Source organism: Brienomyrus brachyistius, chromosome 15, assembly GCF_023856365.1.
Source record: "Brienomyrus brachyistius isolate T26 chromosome 15, BBRACH_0.4, whole genome shotgun sequence".
In the NCBI taxonomy this organism is placed as follows: domain Eukaryota; kingdom Metazoa; phylum Chordata; class Actinopteri; order Osteoglossiformes; family Mormyridae; genus Brienomyrus; species Brienomyrus brachyistius.
In genome coordinates this window covers 12,119,257-12,143,980 of record NC_064547.1, presented here as the reverse complement: position 1 = coordinate 12,143,980, position 24,724 = coordinate 12,119,257, and the positions used below count along the sequence as shown (strand labels likewise).

The 24,724-nt window shown below is 47.5% G+C and overlaps 1 protein-coding gene across 1 annotated transcript in view; it reads left to right on the top strand.

Annotated features, from left to right (window-relative positions):
- The window catches only part of sspo (SCO-spondin), a 74,995-nt gene that overhangs the window by 33,650 nt on the left and 16,621 nt on the right, over positions 1 to 24,724 (top strand). The window contains 32 exon segments of the mRNA XM_048977680.1: positions 47 to 196; positions 1,584 to 1,721; positions 1,815 to 1,943; positions 2,120 to 2,287; positions 2,445 to 2,609; positions 3,603 to 3,794; positions 4,529 to 4,651; positions 6,475 to 6,601; positions 6,703 to 6,834; positions 6,915 to 7,006; positions 7,545 to 7,721; positions 8,457 to 8,627; positions 8,720 to 8,972; positions 9,185 to 9,231; positions 9,526 to 9,696; positions 10,942 to 11,076; positions 11,314 to 11,453; positions 11,637 to 11,731; positions 12,300 to 12,496; positions 12,842 to 13,012; positions 13,124 to 13,203; positions 13,282 to 13,451; positions 14,730 to 14,776; positions 15,048 to 15,248; positions 16,090 to 16,260; positions 16,762 to 16,959; positions 17,058 to 17,202; positions 18,318 to 18,406; positions 18,633 to 18,776; positions 20,511 to 20,677; positions 21,730 to 21,890; positions 22,799 to 23,019. Of these exon segments, the coding sequence (XP_048833637.1) occupies positions 47 to 196; positions 1,584 to 1,721; positions 1,815 to 1,943; positions 2,120 to 2,287; positions 2,445 to 2,609; positions 3,603 to 3,794; positions 4,529 to 4,651; positions 6,475 to 6,601; positions 6,703 to 6,834; positions 6,915 to 7,006; positions 7,545 to 7,721; positions 8,457 to 8,627; positions 8,720 to 8,972; positions 9,185 to 9,231; positions 9,526 to 9,696; positions 10,942 to 11,076; positions 11,314 to 11,453; positions 11,637 to 11,731; positions 12,300 to 12,496; positions 12,842 to 13,012; positions 13,124 to 13,203; positions 13,282 to 13,451; positions 14,730 to 14,776; positions 15,048 to 15,248; positions 16,090 to 16,260; positions 16,762 to 16,959; positions 17,058 to 17,202; positions 18,318 to 18,406; positions 18,633 to 18,776; positions 20,511 to 20,677; positions 21,730 to 21,890; positions 22,799 to 23,019 (4,767 nt within the window).

Sequence of the window (24,724 nt, the reverse complement as noted above, 5' to 3'; positions counted from 1 at the left end):
CGTTTGCTTTCTTCTGATCACTGTATCTCACTCTGTTTTTCCACAGTTGAGCTGGTTACTCCAGGGGGTGGCACTGTTATAAAGGGGCTGTGCACGGCGGGTGAGTTTCCGTGTGACAGCGGAGGTTGTATCCCACTGACCGCGCTCTGTAATGGACGGCCAGATTGCGGTGATCGCTCAGACGAGCTCAACTGTGGTGAGTCGATCCTTAAACTTATAAAAACCAGCTAGGGGAGTTGCTAAAAAATGTAGACCTCCTGACAAAATGTCCCCTGTAGATTTTGATGGTACATTTTGGGGCTGCTGTAAAGTGCCGGCTCTCCTGAATGCCCTTCCAAAGCCCCTGAGACTAGCCACCCAAAAAATAAAATAAGAATGCTGATAATAATTACAATACTCATTTAAGTTGAGAGCTTGAGCCAGTTGGCTCCTACAGCCTATGAATCCATCCATCCATCCATCCGTTTGAGTGAAATATCATCATATATACATACACTTAGTAGCCTCTTTATTAGGCAATTTTACTTGTTTACACCAACATGGTGGGCTGGTTTCTAGTCTTACAAACAGACAATCATGTGGCTGTGACTCACCAAAAGTACACAGACAGTGAAAAGTTCAGCTTATTGATGAACCAAGATTTTTAATGGGCAATATGTCCAATGCTGGAGTCCAGCATCTCCTAAACAGCTGTGATCACGGGAATTTCACACAGTACAGCATCATGGGGTTACAGATGATTATGTGTTATGCATAAAAAAGACCAGATCAGTGGTATATGGGAAAATATACCTTGTTAGTGGTCAGAGAGGTGAGACTGGTTAAAGCCAACAGGAAGGCTAATGCAAAAATGTCATGGGCCAAACTCCATAAGGAAAATATCTAGAACCATGTTGAATCGTTTACTCAAAGGTTTCAAGCTGATCTTGAAGTACCAGAATGGCGTTGGTATCTTCAGTGCGGTGATGCTTTTCCAAGAACATCAGTGTAATATAGTGTGGAATGCCATGGGTCAAACTCTGTATGGAAGATATTGCTGACAAAAGGCACTCCAGCCAGGAACTAGACATGGGTACCTAATAAAATGGCCACTTAATTTGTATACAATATATAGATTTGGTTACTTCAACCACCTTTTCTCTGAAAATATATATACAGTATATATAAAAAACACTTCACTAAATCTTCGGTAAAATTATATTTAAGATTTTTTATTCCCTTCCCAGATTTCCAAGAATTTTACATGATACAATTTTTATAGCATCAGCGTCATAAAACATTTTGTTAATATCTAATTACTTGGATATATAAAATAAATTTAATAATAGCACAGAATGACTAGACATAATGAAAATATAATAAAAAGGCGCAATAGACTCCCATAATATTTTGAGTTTCTCATCATTTCAGCATGTTATCTGTGTAGGTATTTTAACAGGACTTCTGGGTTCTTTAGAAAAAAAAATATTTTGATAAGATAAACGTTAATGAGATGACAGAGCACACACAAGTGAACCCCTTCTGCTCTGGTTCTGGTTCTGACATGTTAGAGTAACACGGGGGTGCCGTTCCTAATTTCCCAGGTACCACTGGAGCACCAGGTGTCTGGAACCGGTCTAGTCCCACAGTGGGGCCAGATCTGGGCCGTATCACCACACCGCCAGCTGTGGAGAGTCTCTCGCCTCCCTCTGGAACCCCTGGCCCCCTCTCTCCCCCTTCAGGTTTATTATCATTTAATTGTTTGTTTCTCTCTCCCTGGAATGTTAATGCTTCGTTCCTCTAACTGTAATCTGTGGACTTGACTGTTACTCCAGACGAAGGGCTTCCCAGAGTCCTGTGCATGGAGGGCCAGTTTGCCTGCCGTGTGTTCGGTTGTGTGGACGCCGCGCTCATCTGTGACGGCCAGGATAACTGCCCTGATGGCTCAGATGAAGACCAGTGCGGTAAATGTTACTGTGGACGCCGTGTACTGCGTCTCGGTCAGGAAAGTGAAACCAGTGAAGAAGGAAAACTGGAGGTCCACATTTAAGAAGAACCGAGCTTTTAGGCGTAACCCAGGATTTAGGATCTTTCCTCATCAGTCTGGAAGCGTGTGCTTATCCCTCTGCTCCTGCCCTAGGTGGTCCACCCCCGACTCCTGAACTTGTGGTGACAACAGGGCGCCCCCTAGTGCCGAGTCCTTGTTCTTCGAAACAGTTCTCCTGCGGCAGTGGGGAGTGTATCCACCTGGACCGGTGGTGCGACCTTAGGCTGGATTGTCTCGATGGCTCAGACGAGAGGAGCTGTGGTATGACGGGTCTGGACGCTTCTCACAAAACGAGCTTCTGGTTTCATGGGGGAGGTTATGGCTTTGTTTTTGCCCAGGTGGCCATGAGGAGGATGATGAAGTCTGTGACTGACGTGGCTTACATCCGTCTTGTCTGCCGCCTCCCCCCCCCCCCCAGTGGACTGCATCCTGTCCCCCTGGACGCAGTGGAGCCAGTGCAGTGCCTCGTGTGGCCTGGGCTCCCTCTTTCGGCAGCGGGAGATCCTGCGTCAGGCCCGGCCCGGCGGGGAGTGTGGGGGGACGCTTTTCGACAGCCGGGCATGTTTTAACCACGCCTGCCCTGGTCAGTGAATGCGACACGACTGCAAAGGGAAGCCATCCCAATTTCTTCTGGTTAGCTTCTAAGTATAAACGCCTTGAAAAGGTGTCAGCCTTGCCTGTCTAAACTCACTTTCATACTTTGGTTGTTTCTATGTTCATTTTGGTTTTGTCATTTTCATTGTTATCTAAATATATGCAGTTATGGGAATTGGTGAGCCGGAGTTGCCCATAGCATGAGATTTGTGCCCCTCCCCTGGTGTCCCCCATCTTGTGCAATGTGCTTCCTGTCAGGGGTGTATTCAGGCACAGCTTATTGGAGCAGGGGTGATCAATCTTATGCTGAAAGGGCTGTTGTATATGTGTGTTTGCACTGTAACTTCCTAATTGGATTACTAATTAGAGAAATGATCGGTTGAAGAATTCTCACACTTGGGTTAGATCAGTTGAGCTAAAGGGTATCCCAATATCCGGCATACTCGCTGGCCCTTTGCAGATGAGATTGCCCTCCCCTGTCCCCTTTCCTGTAACTCCCCTACACTGATTTCTTCTTTGTTATTGTCGGTGTGTTGGAGCTCAGGTCATTCCCACAAACAGTGAACTAGCTGCAGGAAAGCTGGGGTTTTTCAGTCCCCTTCTAAGACACTGACCTAACCTGTTACCTTGGTCATAAAGGAGGGTGGGGCCACAGGAGCACTGGCCTCAGCTGAAAGCTGATTGGCCTTCCAAGTACACTTTCTCCTGTGAGTCATCGATTCAAAACATATCATTGACTGCTGATAAGGCTGGCCCCTCTCCATGAATTATGGCTTCTTTTATGCGCCACCACCTTAAAAAAATCCTGCTTGCTGGGATGGGTTCTAGGATCACCGTCACCCTGTAACGGATAACGAGTTATGGATGGACAGATTACCATAACTGTTAGTTTTCTAGTTAACAAAGCAGACGTGAGTCTGGAAGGAATGATGCTCCCAGTCCTCACGCTACCGTGGCCCTGTCTCCCTCCACCCCTTCCCAGTGGACGGTCAGTGGGCGGAGTGGAGCAGCTGGTCACAGTGTAATGCCCCCTGTGGCGGAGGCCTACGGACAAGGAACCGCAGCTGTTCCGACCCACCCCCTAAGAACGGCGGCCGTGACTGTCAGGGCCTGACAGTGCAGACGCACAGCTGCAACGGGCAGTCCTGTGGCTTCGACGTGGACTTGCAGACAGGTCAGGTTCATGCACAGCGCTGTGCTCCATGGTCTGGGAAACAACAGAAACTCATGGCACATCACAGCACAGCTCAGCACAGCGCAGCAGCAAAATAGCTCCCAAGAACTCTAACACAACACAACACAGCTCAGCACAAGACCTCCTGAGAGCCCTAATACAGCTCAGCACAGCATGGCACAGCTCAGCACAGCAGCAAAATAGCTCCCAAGAGCTCTAATGCAACAACACAGCCAGCACAAGGCCCCCTGAGAGCCCTAACACAGCTCAGCACAGCATGGGACAGCTCAGCACAGCAGCAAAGTAGCTCCCAAGAGCTCTGATGCAACACAAGCCAGCTCAGCACAAGGGCCCCTGAGAGCTCTAACACAGCTCAGCACAGCATGGCTCAGCACAGTTGAGAGCCTTAACACAGCACAACATGTCACGGCATAATAGCTCCTGCAAGCCTTAACACTACACTGCTCAGATAACATAGCACAAAGGCTCCTGAAAGCTCTAACACAGCTTAGCATAGCTCAGCACAGCAGAGCTCAGCACAGCATGGCTCAGCACAGTTGAGAGCTTTATCACAGCTCAGGACAGCACAACACATCACTGCATAACAGTTCCTGTGAGCCTTAACACAACTTAGCTCAGCACAGCATATTACAGTGTAAGAGCTTCCTCTGAGCCCTAAAACAGCACAGCAAACCACAGCTTAGCACAGGTTTTATGTGTCTTTTGGGTGCCAGGCTGCAGCAGTGGGATGGTGCTGGTGACAGAGGGGGACTGCCGGGCCGGAAGGACCAGAGGGTGTCCGCGTACATGCCTGGAACTTTCCTCTCCGAACGATTGCCCCTCACAGTGCATCCCAGGTGAGGCGAGTCCCTGTGAGTCTAAGCCACAGTTGACCTATGCTACCAGTCAAAAGATTGAAACACTGAAAAGTTGAGTGAACAACTATAAATGAAAATATAAGTAAAATTAAACGAGTTTGTTTTATAACATGGACAGAGTATGTAACAGTTCGTGTCTGACATCCTATTAACTAGTTGTGTGGTGATGGCATAGTCAGATTCTAGGCTGCCCTTTAACTTTAAATGCACTAGTTAACAGTTTCATCCCATGAAACAGAGCAGTATTTAATGTCCCTTGTAGAAAGAATGCCTCGAATCTTCTCCGCTGTTTTAACTGATAAAGGAGGCTACTTTGATGAATCAAAGATATGACATTTTCCTGCAATTAATGGTACTAAAATGAGGATCATACTGTTAGTTTATTTATCAAAGGAAATTGAGTGTGTTTTCAGTGAATGCTGAACAAGTAACATGAAAATATAGAAAATCTCAGTGTGTGCAAAAACGTTTGACTGGTAGCATATGCACGCTTATAGCTGCGACCCGGGGCTTCTGCATCGCCGCTGTGTGTCACTGCCACCCACTGCCACCCACTGAGATGGTGTGGTGGCTCTGTGGGTGGCACTATTGTAGCAACACCTCCAAGGTGGTGGCATGAGCCACATCGTTACATAATGGATTTGGTGGATGCCCCGAGAAATAGAATTCTGCCTGTGGGCCAGAGCTTTCCCATGCTATGTGGGATTCCTCTGCACCCATTCTTCTGAGTGTCCTCCAGCAGTCCAAGGACCTGCATGTAGGTGAATTAATGTCCCTGAAGTGCCCATTGTGGGTATATATCCTATGATGGACTGGCATCATGTTCTACATGTCTTTTTGTTCCCTGGCATGGGTCCCAGTCAATCCCCCATGACCCTGAGAGCTCCTGGAAGATGAATTCCCTCTGTGGTACTTTCTTTGGTTACCAGGGGAGATGACAGGACAGCAGTGTGATTTATCTGACACTGTAATAAGTCGTAAGCAGTGTGATTTCAAACCTGCCTGTATGGGCACCCCCTGGTGGCCAGGCAGCTATGGGGCTCACCGCATGACCCAGAGAAACGCCTCCGGTGGCTTTTCTGGTTTCACTTTCAGTCCGTTACCTGTTGGAAGGATGGCACCAGACCCATCCAGGCTCCAGTTCCTATGCCATACAGGGACAGAAATTCAGGGGCGGCATGGTGGTGCAGTGGTTAGCACTGTTGCCTCACACCACGTTCGAGTCTCCGCCTGGGTTACATGTGTGTGGAGTTTGCATGTTCTCCCCATGTCGTCGTGGGGTTTTCTCCGGGTACTCCGGTTTCCCCCCACAGTCCAAACACATGCTGAGGCTAATTGGAGTTGCTAAATTGTCCATAGGAGTGCATGTGTGAGTGACAGGTGTGTGAGTGTGCCCTGCGATGGGCTGGCCCCCCATCCTGGGTTGTTCCCTGCCTCGAGCCCATTGCTTCCAGGATAGGCTCTGGACCCCCCACGACCCAATAGGATAAGCGGTTTGGAAAATGGATGGATGGATGGACAGAAATTCTTTAACAAATTCCAATGAATTGTATGACATGAACATATCTCTTCTGTACCTTTCCAGACTGTGAAAAACACTCAGCACTAAAGATGCCCAAAGACATAATAATGACTGTATTTGGGACTGTAATTTTCTAGCAAACCTACCTGGACCTACCTTTGTAGACACGTTAGGGATAAATGCTTCCAAATAAAACACAGATGTAATGAGACAAGCCTAGGCAGTGAATTAAAGCTGCTTGTAAATGGACAATCTGTGTTTATTTTTGTTTTTCTCCCAGGATGCCACTGTCCAGCTGCTCAGTATGCACAAGATGGTCGCTGTGTCAAGGCCAGTCGGTGTGTTTGCCACTGGGATGGGCGGGTTCTTCAGCCGGGGGAGGTCCTCAAAGAGAACTGCAGCACGTGGTAGGGGCACCTGATGGGTCATACACTGATGTGTATTTTTGCCTCTTAAAACAGCCACGTTCCTTTTGAAGGCAATGCACACCTCTATCTGTGTTTCTCAGTCTCTGCCGAGACGGACAAGTCTCCTGCAGCAGCAGCCCCTGTGAGGCGGGCTGCTATTGGTCGGCCTGGTCTTCATGGGCGCCATGTGAAAGTGCCCCCTGTGGAGTTGGTGTGCAGCAGCGGTACAGGTAGCACTATTTCCTGGACGACCGTGGTAACACCTTCACGTCGGTGACTACTGCTTCCTGAATGGCTGTGCCTTTTCCTGCAGGTCGCTCCTGACCCCATCCAATGGGACGGAGAGTCCCTCCTGCCCCGGGGACACCTCAGACGCCCGTCAGTGCTTTGTGCCCTGCCCCCCAGGTACTCCCCTGCCTTCTTTCCCCTAATAACCTGAAACCGGCATCATCTGTTATTAGGTTTTTCCTCCTGCCTAGATCTACTGTCAGAAACCAAGGGCCAGTTTTCCAAAGAGATAGTGGTCTGGTCTGTACCTCAGTGTATTTCAGATCAGTGCTCAGGAAGCCGTGGGTTTGATTTCAGTGGACAGCAGAATCGTTTTATCACCATTGGGCTGGTAATCCATACTGCTCCAGGGGTGCTGGATTCCGCCTGACCTGAGACTTTTTCGTACTAAAAAGTCTATTTAGAGCCAGTCCGGCCAAAAGCATGAGCGAACTAAGCAGTTGTGTTGACTCCAGTGGCCACTAGGGGGCACCGCCATTAGATCAGCCTGTCAGAATGGGAAGGAAGATGAAAAATGACAACTAGGAGCCCCTTTACTTAAAGCCCCTGAAAAGGGTTGCGAGCAGGCCCACTCTAGATGACAGCATCATAAACTGATGCAATTGGAATGACCTACACAATGGTCCCATCACTTTTGGCATGGCTGTACTTGCAGGTGACCAGCGGCACTGGGGCGAGTGGACGGCCTGGTCTCAGTGCAGTAAGACGTGCTTCCTGCATGTGGACGACGTGGGCCTCAGAAAGCGATTCCGCAGCTGCAACGGCACAGACGGCGGCTCCTGCGACGGCGAGACTGAGGAACAAGAGCCCTGCAACACAGTTCTGTGCCCCGGTATGGCAGCCCGGGTCCGAAACACACCAGGGCTCTTCCTGTCCAAGACTGGCCCTGCCAACACTGGAATTCGCACACATGTCATATGGGCACCAGATATTTATTGGTATTAAAACAGACATTTTCAGCGATGAAAATTAGCTCTCCGGAAGATTTACGATTCATTTGCCCTTTTGTTCTTCAGTATATAGGAATTCTCACTGATCAATAACATGCAACAAATAACAGGATTAGACAGCACAAGACATGACAAAGGGCATCGCAGAACATCAAAGTAGACACACTAGCAGTTGCAGAGGTACTTATTTGAGAAAAAAATATAAAATAAACTGAAGAAATGGCTGAAAAAGAATATATTTATGTATATATAATGTATATATATGCACAATAAATGTAAATGTAGAAATTCCTGAAATTGCTGACAACGACTTTAGATTGGGAACCGGAGCTCTGCACAGTTTTTGGTTAAACCCACATTTAACACACCTGATTCAACTCCTTGTGCTCATTACCACACCGCTCTTGAGCTGAATCATTTGTGGTGGAACAGGGAAAGAACTAAGCTACACAGGGCTCCGCCCCCCCAGGGCTCCGCCCCCCCAGGGCTGTAGTTTGACACTCCTGAGGTAGATGAATGAAAGCTCTGAACTGCTGTGACGTTTTGATCCTGTGTGTCATCTGGAGTAGCTGCTTCTGTTCCTACCCCCTCTTCGTCACGTGTCTCCTCTTCCTCAGTCGCTGGTACCTGGTCCCCCTGGTCCCCGTGGTCCTCCTGTTCGTCGGAGTGTGACTCCGGCTCTCAGACCAGGCAGCGTCTGTGTGACTCGCCCCCTCCCCTGTATGGGGGCGATGGCTGCCCCGGGCCGCAAATCCAGACACGGGACTGCAACACTCAGCCCTGCTCAGGTTCCCCCCCCCAAGCCCGTATCCAACAGTGCTGCTCACGCGTACACGATGCCCGTTCATACAGGTCTGCTTTACATGCTGCTCTTTTTTAGGGGCGTGTCCCGAGGGCATGACCTACCTGAGCGTCGACCAATGCCGGGCGCAGGGTGGGGCCTGTCCCCGTGTGTGTCTGGACCTGACGCCCTCTGTGGCGTGTGCCACCGACTGCTATGACGGCTGCTACTGCTCTCCTAGCCTCTACCTCCTCAACGGCTCCTGCGTGCCCCTGTCGGCGTGCCTCTGCTACCACCAGGGGGTGCTCTACTCCCCAGGGGCCAGCATGTCACTGGATGCCTGCAACAACTGGTATTCCATTAAGAGACGAGTGACGTTCTTCAGCTTGTACCTCCTCACCATTCTGACAAAAGAACTAAGGCCTATTTCTACTTCAAATGAGGAAAATTTTCCCCTTATATGCTCAGAGATGGCTGTGTCAGCAGAGAATCTTAGGTATTAATCAGCGGTTTTGTTAATGAGCTCAGCAGCCCAGCTCACAGCCACATCCCTGCCTCTTTCAGCACATGCATTAATGGAGAGATGGATTGTGGGACAGCACCCTGCCCTGGTAAGAGAATCCACATTCATCAAAACCGTAAGATAGAAGTCTAGGCATTGTTGCTGCGATAATACTCTAGGCTTAATGAATAAGCCTGTGTTTGTAAGAGACAGATTTTTAATGGCCTTCTGTGCAAATTGCCATGGAAACCTGGATTTTATGTGGCGTTTGTATTGTTCCTTAACGCCATTTGTGTGAAGTTTTTATGAATAAGAAAAAAAAATCACATGGTGGTTAAAATTAAGAATGATGTCAGTGTAGTATGATTTGTATCGTGTGTCACTGTGCACTTTTGCACGGCAGTGCACTGTGGCTGGAGTGCCTGGACGCCGTGGAGCGCGTGCAGTCGGACCTGCGATGTGGGCGTGAGGAGGCGCTACAGGTCACCCAGCAATCCGGCTCCGGCCTTCGGGGGGCGCCCCTGCAAGGGCAGCCGGGTGGTGATGGACACCTGTAGCCTGGAGCCTTGTCAGGGTGAGGAGGAGGAGGGGGAGTGAGGCGAGGAGTAAGGGCTCCTTTCCATTTTTTTAGAATGTCCTGGAAGAAAATTAAGCCAATTTACAGCCCTTTCTTCCAACCTCGCTTACCAAGTTTGCCTACTACCTCACAGTGGCATACGAATTATACAACATAGCTGATTCCTCTGTGAGTTATTTTTGAATTTTTTAGGATTATAGCTGGGGCGGCATGGTGGTGCAGTGGTTAGCACTGTTGCCTCACACCTCTGGGACCCAGGTTCGAGTCTCCGCCTGGGTCACATGTGTGCGGAGTTTGCATGTTCTCTTCATGTCGTTGTTCCCTGCCTCATGCCCATTGCTTCCGGGATAGGCTCCAGACCCCCCGCGACCCAATAGGATAAGCGGTTTGGAAAATGGATGGATGGATTATAGCTACACTCAGCTGTAAAATAACAAGACCACTGTTACGAGAGTTTGTTAGCCGAAATCGCAAGGAGAGCTGTCCTTTCAGCATCTGAGACTCAGCAATTCTGACGGTCATGGAGATTACGGGCAGCACAGTTCTTAAACAACATAGCCTCAGACGCTGGGGGTTTGGGATTCGATTCCTACCTCTGGCTCGCTGTGTGTGGAGTTTGCATGCTCTTCTGGTGGTTGCGTGGATCGCCTTACCTCGTATGCTGTGCTGATTGGGTTTCAGGCTCTCAGCAACCCTGAAGATTGACAATTATAAACTGAAACCCGAGAGGGCAAAATATCTGCATATTTGTGCTCAGCTCCCACAAAAGAGGACAAAGGCTCAGGTCCAAGTGACTCAGATATCATTACCCACAAGTCCAGTGCTCAAGGTTATTGGAGTAGCGTCAGGAAAACAAATCACATGTTCATTTTCCCCCTGTGTTTTACTTTGCTTGCCTGTCGTCTTTGCTTTGAACAGTGTTATTCTTTAGGTATTCTGCATATTCAGAAAGATGGATTGGATGTGTGTTGTGTCTGATGTAGTTCTCTCTGTGACATGATTCCATGTGCGCGTGTGACCTATTTCCGTGTGGGTGTGTTTGATGCTTTTATGTATATAACATGATTTTGTGTGTGATATGTTTCTGTAAGTTTGATGTCTTTCTGTGAGTTTAACGTTTGCCTGAATGCAATGTGTTTTCATTTGTGTGCATGTTTCCTTCTGTGTGACGTTTGACCTTGTATATGAGACATATTTCTGGTCATGTTGTGTGACATGTTTCTGTATGTATGCACCCCACAGGAGCCCGGCAGCCTTGGGGAGCGTGGTCCGAATGTTCTGTGCCCTGTGGTGGGGGCTACAGAAACCGGACTCGTGGGCCTCCCAGAACCCATGGCATGATGCAGCAGTTCAGTGCCTGCAATGTGCACCCATGCGGTGAGCTGGGTGGGGGGACAGTCCTATATATCCTTGACAGGTTCCTGGGCCCGGTTTCACTGGCCAACCACACCAGTGGCACACACCGGGGGGCGCTCACTCACTCTCCTGTCACACGCCATCCTGCGCATTCTCAACAAAGCACTAGAACTTCATAGAGTTACTTATTTTTAGCTGAACTTTTCAGAAATGAGGAAGCCAAATAAGAAGCCGTTTTCAGCAAGGATTCCCCCCCAGGTAATGAGTCTGGCTGCCCCGGGGACCAGGAATTGGTGGCCTGTGTCCGGCGTCCTGCTTCCTGTTCTGACCTCAGTACTGAATTCGACAACAGCAGCTGCACCACAGGCTGTCAGTGCCGGTCCAGTCTGCTGCTCCAGGTCAGTTCTTCGCACCCTTCAGATCTCATGCCTGTCTCTGCTCAGGGCCGAGGTATGAGGAACACACAATGGATGGGGGAGTGTGAAGCTCCTTGGAGGGGCGGGGCACCTCCCCTGTAGTCTATGGTACTTTAAAATGCTAAACACAGCCTAAAGGTGGCCTTATTCTTCTGGCTTCTGCAGGACGGAAACTGTGTCTCTGCAGCTCAGTGCCGCTGCTATGTGGACGGTGAGCAGTTTGAGCCAGGAGACACCATCACTCAAGGCTGCAGGAACTGGTAAGGGACACCCCCCCCCCCCATTGGACCCCACCTTCCACATTTGAATCTACCAAATTCCATCCTGAATACTTGCCTTTCATGCTCTGTGAAAGGAGTCGTTTTCATCTCTTATGACCCACTGAAGATATCTCCATTACGTCAGAAGATTTTGGTGTAGTTGGATGACCTTTTAGAACATATCTTCCAGACATAACTATTATATATTCTTAGCTTGTTTTGCTGTCTTATTTGGTAAGTATGGAGATCTTGTGATCACTAAATGAATGTCGTTACTCTCTTTTTATCTTTTTGATCTGTATCGTTATGTATCTCCCACATTTCCTTTCAGGGATTAATAATGTATTTGTCTGTCTGTCGTGATTATCTGTCTGTCTGTCTGTCTGGTCACCTGTCTGTCTGCATGCCTGTCTATCTGTCTGTCTGCTTCTCTGTCTGTTGTGACTGTCCCCAACAGCACCTGTGAGTCGGGGATGCTGACTAACTGCACTGACCTCGACTGTGATGGTGAATATTTCAGATCACACATGACCCACCTTGTACACGTTAACTATTGCGCCCACCTCAGCTGATGCCCCTGTCACTGCCCCACAGTGGACGGCCTGTGGTCTGCCTGGACCCCCTGGAGTGATTGCACTGCCCCCTGTGGGCCAGGCCTGCAGTCCCGCTACCGCTTCTGCTCTAGTCCTCCCCGGTCCGGGCAGGGACTGCCCTGTCTTGGACCTGACCGTCAGGACCAGCTATGCGTTCAAGCTCCCTGTGACCGTAAGTATGACTCACGACTGCTTACAGGGTTAACTTGACCCATGCTCTTATCCATCCTCATGCAGCACTGTGGAATAATGATGGCTCTGTGAACTAAATCAGACAGACAAACTTTTGGCTGCCTAGAAATTTGAATTAATGCTATCGCACGAAATATGTCTCCCAATGATCGATTATATAAGTATGGACACTTGTATTGTCAGGGCGATAATCCAAATTAAAATGAGTTTGTTTTCCCAGGCCCTGAGGGTGATACTTTAGCTGTCTTTTAAAGATGACTTTAAAGACATCCTGCCCCATTTTAATATCACCATCCACGAGTGATTATGTTTGGATATTCTGCAGGTGATGGAGATTGGGGTGAATGGACCCCTTGGACGGAATGTACCAAGTCATGCGGTGGGGGTATGCAGTCCCGTCAACGGGAATGTGACAGCCCCACCCCTGAGGGGAAGGGAGACTTCTGTGAAGGCCTGGGCAACGAGATTCGATCCTGTAACACCGATCACTGCCCCGGTACTGAGGCAGGCAGGAATACCATATATTAATAAGAGATGTGTGTGTTAATGGGGGCCACGTAACCCTTTGCCGTTTATGCATATGTGTATCCCCTATGTCATCTCCCAGTGGCCCCCTGCACCGAGGTCCCTGGGACGGCTTTCAGCAGCTGTGGCCCCTCCTGTCCTCGGTCCTGTGATGACCTGGCTGTGAGTATCATAGTGCCCGACCACAGTTTGTGCGTTTCTGGACTGGAATCTGAAAAAATGACTCGCTGTTCTGTTTAGTACTGCGAGTGGCGCTGTGAGCCAGGCTGCTATTGTACGGGGACACGTGTCCTGGGCCAGAACGGGACATCCTGTGTTCAGACTGAGGACTGCCCCTGTCTGGACATAGCGACCGGCCAGCGACTGGTGTCGGGGGAAACTGTGCCGTCCTCCGATGGCTGTAACAACTGGTAAGGGCCCCCAGTCTCATACACAGACCCCATCCGCCACCATGGTCATGTGACTGTGGTCACGTGACTATACCTCCATGCCCCCAAACATGTCGGCGGTGTTGATAAGGAGTTTCCTCCATTTGGATATTCATCCTCTTGGCCGTATGTCAAAGGAGGGCTTGAAACCCACTGCCTGTATATGTGATTTGTGAGACAATCCCCACAATCTGACCTCATACTTACATCTTTTCAATAGTGTGCATCGACTCTCCAGTGGTGTTCATGGTTAGTCATTCAGTCTGGTTGCTATTTCTGTCTGGCCTGGTGTTAAAGTGGTTAAGGTGTTGCACCAGTGGGGAGGATCCAGTGGGTATCAACTCTCGTGGCTTCAAACCTCACACCATGATAATCTGCCTGAGCTCTTTGACTTGTAATTGCATCCCAAAAATGAATTTGTGCAATCCAGAAGGATCCCTACATATTCACAAAAACGCTCAGAGATTTGGCCACGGGTTGTCGGAGTTCTTTGGAATGCTACTCCGTGACTCACTCCTTCATTTGCACTCGTGAAAATCCAACAGCAGTATTGTGACCATAGTTTCCTACCTCGACACTCCACACCGCTGGAGGTACCTATTATCACTCCTGTAAGTTTTCGATGAAACATGACTGAAATCTTCTCTGCTGAATTCCAGTGCCAATAACACTGCTTAAAAATGGCATGGTGACAATTTACAGAAATCAAAACAACCATTCATCCATCTTCCAATGAACCATTTATCCTGAGCTGGGTTGCAAGGGGGCCTGGAGCCCATCCCAGACTGTACAGAGCCCAATATCCTCAGCAGGTTCCAGTTCATCATAGAGCAGAAACACTCACACACATAATCATACACTACAACCAATTCAGACATGCCAGTCAGTCTAAATTAATGCAGCCTATTGGAATAACAGGTGCTTTCGTTTTATTAATATGTACACTACGTGCCTGTGATTAGAAGGTTGTTGGTTCCCATCCTATAGTCGGCAGAGTGATTTCACCATCGCGCCAGTGAAGAAGGACTTTAACCGCTAATTACTGCAGGGTTGTCCCAGCTTTCTCAACAATGTGTACCGCTTTGAATAAAAAGCACCTGCTAAATAAACAGTTATGTAGGTGTACAGATGGCTGGGAATTGTGAGCTTCACACGCCACTGAGACAGAGGTGGATTGGGGAAAGAAGGATGAAGCTTGACTACATCGCCACCCTGTGGCAGCTTTTCAAAGTGACCACAGCCTGCCCTCCTATGTTTCAGTACCTGTGAGGGTGGGAGGATCACCTGTACCCGCAGACCCTGTCCCGGTAAGTAGTGTGGCATGCATGTGCTGAAAAGACAACAGGACATGTCCCCAAAGGCCAATGCTTTGAGCTCAGGGGCGTATACAGGGGCGGGGCCATGGTTACCCCCCAGAGTGCCCCCTCACCTGTGAATCACCGATTCAAAACATATCATTGGCTAATGATAAAGTTGGCCCCTCTGTATGAATTATGGCACTTCTCAACCCCCCCATTCAGAAATTCATGAATCCCAAAATATGTACGTAATAAATAATCTCCTGCCCATTTCTCCCAGTGGCAGGAGGCTGGTGCGAGTGGTCCAGCTGGATGCCATGCTCGCGGACGTGCGGGGCGGAGTGGGTGTCCCGGTACCGTAGCTGCGGGTGCCCCGAGCCCAAGGCAGGCGGCCCAGCCTGCCCTGGGGAGCAGGAAGTCCATGGTGGGATGGGGGTGCAGATCCAGAGGCAGCCCTGTCCCTCAGTCACCTTCTGTCCTGGTAATGATGTCTGGCCACCCATGAGAAGACCAGTTTTATGAAAGTGTTTCCCAGCTAGAGGATCGCAACCCAGAAGTGGGTTATGGACCATCACTGGGTCACAGATAACATGGTTAAAAAAAAAACTCTAATGAAAGCATTGTGCTACTGTTGCTGCACTATGTTCTGTTTACTATTAGTATTGCTATTTTGTGAAATTAAGATAAGATAAGATAAGATAAGATAAGATAAGATAAGATAAGAAAAAACTTTATTTATCCCGAGGGAAATTCTTTTGTCATATACATGCTCAGTGCAACAAGAGGAATAAAGGTAAGGTAAAGAGTTTAAAGGGAACAGAAGTAATAGTAATAGAAGTAATAGTGCAAATAACAATGAGTAATACTCTGTATTATAACTATATAAATACTCGTACTCTTTACAAAGTAAAAAAAATAACTATAACTAAGCTATAACAAATATAATAAAATAACAGATTATTAGTGCACGTGGTAATGAAAAGTGACTTAGTGTTTGTGCCTTGAATAATTGAGATAGCAGCATGTGATAAAACAAATAAACATTGGTTCACAATTTTAAAAATTTTAGTTGTGACTTAATGACCAAGAAACAAGGAGGGCCCGGAAGCAAAGGGAGTTGAGAACCACTGCTGTCATTTTTTTGTTTTTTAATGATGGGTATTCCTATTTCCAAAAAATAATAAAAACTTGCACACTTTGTGTATGATTTCGCCATTTCGTTATAAAGCGGCCAGGTTCCGCCATTTTCCGCTTTACCCGTTCTGTGTGCTCTCTCTCCCCCCTGCTCTCGTCCTCCGAACCTCCACCCTGCCACCGATCAGTCAACGGCCTTTGGGGGTCCTGGAGCGCCTGGACAGAGTGTGACGCGTGTGCGGGGGCGTCAACGCGCAGCCGTATCTGCAGCAGCCCCCCGGCCCGCTTTGGCGGCCTGCCCTGCCCCGGGGAGACACGTCAGAGCCGTGGCTGCCATGACAACGGCACCATCTGTTTGGGTCAGCCTGCCCCTCTGTCGACGGGCCCGTCTTTCTCTGTGTTTATTAATGCAGTCAGGTGTTGGGTTTGTTTTCTGCCTAATAGGATGCACTTTCCCTAATCTCTACCGTGTACCTGTGCTGCTTTACGTGAATGATCCAGCTTTAATAGCTTAATTTAATAGATTTTTCATAGAAAACAGTGCACAATTTTGTCATATGTGCATCCAGGGCAGTTTCTTCATTCATTTTATTCCTTTATCTGACGCTTTTATTAAAAGTCACTTACGGCTAAGGGAAGGGTTGCAATTCGTGTGAATCACCATGGAATTTAAACCCCTAACCTTTGCAATTTTAGCACAATGCTCTCCCTGTTGAGCTACATTTCCTGTCTAGCACCTCACTCAAGTAGAACCCGCAGATGGGACTCAAACCGACAACCACAAGGGTCCTTGTTTGAGATCCCCCCCCTCCGTCACTGTACCCTGTTTTGATTTCTGATGGCCTCTCTTCCCTGTACAGACTGTGCTGGGGGGCAGGAGGAATGGCCATGTGGAAAGCCCTGCCCGCGCTCCTGCTCTGATCTCTACAGCGACACAGAGTGTATCGACGGCCAGGGGTGTGAACCCTCCTGCGGCTGCCCCGACGAGCTGCTCCTGCAGGACGGCCTCTGTGTGCGGCGGGATGAGTGTCGCTGCAAGTTCCCCAACAGCACCACTGGTGAGGGGTTCGTGACTTGCCTCTCCCTCTGAACCACTCACATGACTGGGGCTGTGTGACAGACCCATTCCTAGTAGCTAGACTATCAGCTCTGCTAGTATCCATAATTGTATACTCTCTCCTCTCCTCCAATCCTCCGCCAGGTGGGGTGGACTCAGCCAACGCCTCATGGGGATGGCCCGGCGTCTCCGACTGGCACTTCATGGACGCTGGGGCGACTATCACCAGTGCCTGTAAAAACTGGTACAGTCAAACCTTGGATTGCGAGTAACTTAGTTTGCAAGTGTTTTGCAAGATGAGCAAAAATTTGTAATAAATTTTAACTTGATAGACGAGTGAGGTCTTGCAATACAAGTATTACGTATACGCTTTGTCTGCCTACTGTAGCATCACGTAATCACAACTGAGCCGATGGTTCTTCTCTCTCTCTCTCTCTCTCTCTCTCTCTCTCTCTCTCGCTGTGGGATTGTGGGTAATCAACTCCCATGTTAGGTCTCAGTCGGCATGCCTCACTCGTATAGTCAAAACTTAGTAGAAAAGCACCACCTGTTAATTTGTTTTATGTATTTCATCCATCTATCCATCCATTTTCCAAACCGCTTATCCTACTGGATTGCGGGGGGTCCGGAGCCTATCCCGGAAGCAATGGGCACGAGGCAGGGAACAACCCAGGATGGGGGGCCAGCCCATCGCAGGACACACTCACACACCAGTCAATCACACATGCACCAACACTCAGCATGTTTTTGGACTGTGGGGGGAAACCGGAGTACCCGGATGAAACCCCACGATGACATGGGGAGAACATGCAAACTCCACACACATGTAACCCAGGCGGAGACTTGAACCTAGTGTGAGGCAACAGTGCTAACCACTGCACCACCATGCCGCCCCTGTTTTATGTATTTTTACTTTATATTTTGTATTAATCATTTTTATATGAATATTTTTGGGTTGTGGAACAAATCATCTGAGTTCCCATTATTTCTAATGGAAAAATTAGCTTTGATATACGAGTACTTTGGATTACGAGCATGTTTCCGGAACGAATTATGCTCGCAAACCGAGGTTTTACTGTACTTCTCTACAGTTATCTTCTGCATTTCAGAATCCCATTTACCCAACATGGGCACTGTTGCAAATAAATCAGCTTTATAGTGCATGTCCCAGGATGAGAGACACAAATCTGATCTAGGACAGCTTTTTAAGGCATTTACTTTCAATTGATTTTTATCACACAGGGAAATATTTGCGTTTAAAGCCCTAATTTATGTTCTGCAGTGTTTTCTTTCACGTCTATTTTCCTTCTTTGAATAAAATGAAAATCATTTTTATGAATAACTTTCTTATTCTTCCAGTACTTGTGAGGATGGTGTTCTGCAGTGTCAGTCATTACCCGGTTGCTATGTGGATGGCGCATGGAGCCAATGGGGACCTTGGACGGAGTGTTCCGCCTCATGTGAGGGCGGAGTCAAGCTGAGATTCCGACAGTGTGATAACCCCGCCCCCCAGAATGGGGGCAGGGGCTGTGCCGGGGTAGCGGAGCAAAGAAAGGACTGCAACAGCCAGCTCTGCATGGGTACGAGGCGCGAAGAGCAATCGCCCCTGCTGGCATGAATAGGAATATTCCTAATGACCCATGTCCGCCATTTGTTTATGTGTGCCAGACTCAGGCCCCGGGTTTGATTGGTCGCCCTGGACAGCGTGCTCGGTCAGCTGTGGGGGCGGGGAGCAGTCACGATCACGCACCTGCCACTCACCAACCTGCCAGGGGGTGAGGCGGCAGAGCAAGACCTGCAACACCCAGGTGTGCCTTGGTGAGTTTGGGCTGCATCCTGGGTGTGTCCACATGCGTGTGTGTGTGTGAGCAGGGCCACCCCAAGGCATTAGAGAACCCAGCAGCCACCAGGGGGCACCCCATCTGATCAGCCTGTGGTGTGTGTGTGTGTGTGTGTTTGGGTTTGCAAATTTTGGGGACCAAATTGTCCACAAAGTGTAGTAAAACCTGAAATTACCCTACTTTTGGGGACATCTTGATTTTTATAAAAAATAAAAATGTGAATGCAATCAAAAAAGTAAAAACGCCAAAGTCTTGTATTTTGGTTGGTTAATTATGGTTATGGTTAGGGCTGGGTAGGGGTTAAGGGTGTCGTGATTGGGATTAGGGTTTTTCCCATAGAAATGAATGAATGGATGGTCCCCATTTAGATAGGAAGACCAACTTGTGTGTGTTTGTGTGTGTGTGTTTGGGCAAGGGGCCCCAGTTCAAATGTTTCTTATGATCCTAAAAGTGTTGAGCTGACCCTGTGTGTGTTTCATACAGCGAAGGATCACAGGGAGTCTAACCTCACCTGTGACCCACAGAGCTGGACAGTCAGGCTCACATTAAGTCTCTGCATGAGGCAGTAACCCTCAGCAGCCTGCGTGTGTTCTGTGGGTTGGGATGCCACCGGTTGAAATTAGGTGACACAGTTAATTGTGAAAGAAATAACCACGATTTCACTGTTATCCCAATTAGTTTCTATTTCAATCTGTAGCTCTACGCAGGAAAAATTAAACACTGAAATAATTTTGCAATCAACTATTTTGTTGTATTTTTGTACATCTGTTAGTCCCGGAGAAAAATATCTATATTTAAATCTAAGGTTTACTCAACTGGTCTTTTTATATAATAATTCTAAAATATGTATTTGTAAAAAAATCTAGCAACTGGGCCTCCTCTTAAAAATTTACATTGATCAAACCATTTTCATTATCTGCATGGTTTTGTTCAGTGCAATACGTCCATGTTATGGTGAAGAAACGTCATTCTCATTAACTTATGGAATAATGACAGAATGCCTGGGAGCTGATGTGTGCCTGCTGTGCCTGTGATCAGAAGGTTGCTTTTTTAAATCCCATTTCCAGCAGAGTAATTTCACCATTGTACCCTTGAGCCAAACTCATAATCCTCACTTGCTTCAGGGCCTGGCTGACCCCGATTTCAGTCAAATATGTGTGTCTCTTTTGATAAAACCATCTGCTAAATCAAGTAATGGTACAGAAAAACTGTGACTTATTATAAATTCCCTCAGTGTTTGGATATTTTGCCATTTTGTTCAGAGTATATAATGATATGAACCTGAGAGTGAAATGAGCGTATAATGATTTGAATCTGAGAGTATAATCAGAGTATAATAATGCAAATCTGAGAGTAAAATAAGGTATAATTGCCAAAATCTGTAAATATAATAATCTTAGTGTATATTGATGTGAATCTGAGAGTATAATGATCTTAGATTATAATGACTGGAACCTGAGTGTATAATGAGAGTATAATGATCTGAATCTGAGAGTATAATGATCTGAGTCTGAGAGTATAATGAAGAAATACTTATATAGAGAGTATAATGATCTTAGAGTATAGTGATCTGGATTTGAGAGTATAATAAGAGTGTAATGATGTGAATCGTCCTGATTATGTCTTCTCCTTATTGTTTTTCCACTCGTACTGCCCATGTCCTCGTCTCCGCCCCCATCTGCCCATCTCATGCTCCACCCCTGGGTGTCAGAGGTGGGATGCCCCGCTGGCCGCCTGTACCGGGAGTGCGAGTGGGGGGAGGGCTGCCCTTTCAGCTGCGCCCAGGTCAGTGGGCGGGAGGATTGCTATAGTGACAGCTGTGACGAAGGCTGCCACTGCCCCCCCAGGATGTACCTGCACCGGGGCTCCTGTGTGCAGGTGAGGGTGCTTCGCATCATATGCAGAGTCACACTTTTATTCAGTGCTGTGTCCTTCCCAGCATGCTTCATACCATCCAAGATACCATCCAAGATCATCACTGCAGGGTTGATGATGTCTCTGGTAAATGATCATTCAAATGTGCCAGCCTTCTCAGTTAATCATTTGATTATCCATCCATCCATCCATCCATCCATCCATCCATCCATCCATCCATCCATGAATCCATCCAGAGCCAGCCCAAAGCAAAAACAGATTAAGCAGCTGCTTATGGCCCTGCCGCCACCAGGGGGCCTAATATATGCTCAGCCTTTCAGAACAGGAAGGAAGAAGCTTAGGACCTTGAGAAGGGTTCAGCCCACCCTCCCATCCATCCATCCATCCATCCATCCATCCATCCATCCATCCATCCATCCATCCATCCATTTGCTAATACAGATTGTTGAGGCACTTTTTCTATGACTTTGACAACTGCAATCATGTCTGTTGACCCTCGCCATGTGTGTTGAGCCACTTGCTGGGAAATTTCAACAGAAACACAAAATTGCCCCACTTTGAGTCAGCGTTTATTTTGGTGTTTTCTGCACTTTTATTATATCACAAGATAGAAAATGTAAGAAGGGCGGGAGACCAGGGGCAAATCATTAAATAACAAGAGGGAGAGAGATGGAAAGAAATTCACCCCTATCTTTTTTTTTGCACTTAGGCATCGACGCACAGATCATTTGTAATAAGTCCCGAATTTTGTATTTAGTCGTGTGCCTGTGTGTTTGATAAGAAGTTTGCCGAATGTGGAGGTTTTTAGAGAAACCTTGTGAAGTAAGTTACTGACATCCTTGATGATGACATAGTGAATAAATAATGCAGGCACGAGCTCTTTTTTATTACTTTTGTTCTGCGCAGACAAGGTCATGCCACTATTTGCAGTGTCATCCAGAAATAAGCTGAGGACAGCACTTCCCATCTGCATTTTACAGCTGGGGTGGGTAGGGAGGTGGGGAGGTGCGGGCAGGTCTGAGATTGGGACCCACCCTTTCTCTCCTATTACACAGGAGTGCCCTTGTGAGGTTAACCTGGAGCTCCTGTCTTTGCTGAGGAACGTGTTGGTGACACCAGCTGTAAGCCCTGCCCCTCGAGATTCTGATGGGCAGAACCTGACGCTGGGGGCAGAGCTACGGCCAGGGGATGCACTGACGCATGAGTGCAGCACTTGGTATGACCGTCGCACGTCAGCTGCATTGGGTGGCAGGTAGCATACCAAAGGTTCACAGCTTCTGGCTCAAAGAACGGCACTGCTGTTGTACCTTTTAGTTTGGAGTCTGAGTACCTTATACAGACACAAGCCTATAAGTAAAAATCGTGAGGTTTTTAGTAACAGACTAGTCAAGAAATCAAGCAGCATTAATGCCGCAAGGATGCCCAGCTTTGCAGAGACATTCCTGGCAGAACAATTTTAGAATGTAAGGGTTTATTACTATAATATTTGTAATATGGATAAAAGTACTGGGATAGCTGGCCATTACACCTACAGGAACTTTTATGACGTCCCATTCTAAATCCATAGGCATCAATATGGAGTCGATCCCCCCTTTGCAGCTATAACAGCTGCCACTCTTCTGGTGACACTTTCCACAAGGTTTTGGAGTGTGTCTGTGGGAATTTCTGCCCATTCATCCAGAAGAGTATTTGTGAGGTCAGGCACTGATGTTGGATGTGAAGGCCTGGTTCACAATCTTCTTTCTGGTTCATCCCAAAGTTGCTCTGTGCGGGCTAATTAAGTTCTTCCACCTCAAAATGCCCCAATCATGCATTTATGGCTTTGTGCACTGGGGCACAGTCATGTCTAAACAGAAAAGGGCCTTCCCCAAACTGTTCCCTCAAAACTGGAAGCATATAATTGGCCAAAATGTATTGGCATGCATACCACATTAAGTATTCTATGCTTCTACGCTTCCAACTCCATAGTGATGCCTTTGGATTTACAGTAGAACAGGATGTCTTAAAATTCCTGTGGGTGTAATGCGTAGGTGTCCCAATACTATAGTGTATAACCTCATAAAAATGACTGATACTTTACAAGCCGTGTCCTTTACTGTTTTTATTATCTGTGACCCGTCACAGCCAATGCCAACATGGACAGTGGAATTGCTCACTTATCCCCTGCCCACGTAATGGGGGCCCATCCCCCTGGGGTCCTTGGGGCCCCTGCTCGCTGTCCTGCGGCGGCCTGGGTGAGAAGTCCCGAACCCGGACCTGCAGCAACCCGGCCCCCGCACACGGAGGCAAGGACTGTGAGGGACCACTGCAGGAGCATGCTTACTGCCAGACCCCGGACTGCCCAGGTAGTAGAGAACCCAGCAGCCACCAGAGGGCGGCCTATGTGATCAACTTGTGTGTGTGTGTGTGTGTGTGTGTGTGTGTGTGTGTGTGTGTGTGTGTGTGTGCGCATGTGTGCACCAGCCTGGGGTGTGGGGGGGCACTTATACAGGTTTAAGTTTTAGCAGAGCTCCTGATTAATTGTGCAGTGCTTTATATTCATTCCATGATGTCACCATCTGAGGTGCTGATTGGTTGTTTTGATACGTAAATTTTTTGTGTTTTTCAATGCAACACTCAGGTTTCAAATTAACCAAACACCATCCCTAAAAGTTCAATCATGACCTTACTTTCATCAAACACATCTCCTGATTGTACACAAGAAGAAATAGAAAATCTCATCTGATTTACAACAAACCTTGCTTGAATTTGCCACTTAAAGTCCTCAGATCCCTATAGGTTTGATTCAAAATTTCTACAAAAGGGGGGTGTTATCTCCTGCATGTTTGGTCCATCTAGATTCCTTGGTCTTGCTAGGTTTTAGCGCCATTAGCCGTGTCTTGCACCTGTAACTGGTCTTCTCTATCTATGCAGTGATCCCCACTCCGATTGTGGAGCCCTCAGCTCCGGGTAAGTGTGACGAGCGGTAGCCACCCACCATCTTTGCCTCACCCATCACCGGCCGTGTTTGCTGCTGCCTGGTCCACTTTATCCTGTCGCTCACCCTGTCACCGCCATCTTGCAGTCCCTGCCCCCCACCTTGTGCCCCCTTCACACTATTGAGATTCAGCTTTTTTTCATCTATTATAGTGCCTTCTGGCTCCAGGTATGGTATTATTTATGTTAATAATTTATTATATGGATTATCTTGATTTTCCATGACTGTTTTGCATGACACTCTACAGTAAAAAGTATTGGCGATAAATTAACAAATTCCAGATGCGATTCTGATTCCCTTACACATGCTGGAATGCAAACTTTGCACGGTGACTTTTTGCAGCCATCTTGACTTTTCACCTATAAAAGAACTGTAAGATGCCTTGACCCCATTATAGTAGTAAAACATTTTGTGAAAGGCTGATGGAATCTGTCTCCCTGCCATGAACTGTGGCTTTCATTTTGAAATGGACCTGGGGGATTTGATCTTGTTTCAGGCCCAGTTAGCATGAGAGGCCTCGGTGTGAAAATGGAGTTCCAGTGGAGCACAGGGGGGAACGTGTAAACGGTTTCCTTCAAAGTTGCGTCAAAGCAAGAGACTCTGAGACCCTGTAAATCATCTCTGTAAATCTGTTCCAGAAAAACTGTTTTTGATTGTTACTGTTTTCTTCCCACTGAAAATCTGTAACAGATCAGCACCTGGATAGATTTTTACTTCTTGATGTTTTTGGCACAGTTTCATATTTTTTTAAATTGTACTTTTTTTGAATGGGGACGACCTCATCAGATTGACAGATTTGATTTATACCATCAAGAGGGTGAAAGAGGACATCCTGCTGGTTTAAAACAATGTGTTCTAATAAGCAGTTGTTTGAGGGATAATATTATTGGCTATGATCTCGAAATCACTGTGATTCATGGTTCCAGTGTAGCTCCAGATGTAAACATAGTTATGATCTGTACTGGTTATATTTACATTATGGGAAAATGAGTTTATCTCCTCCTGGGATTCTGTACCAGAACCCTGGGTGTGTCCTGCTGTGTCGAGCCCATTCACCGTAGGGTGGCTGACTG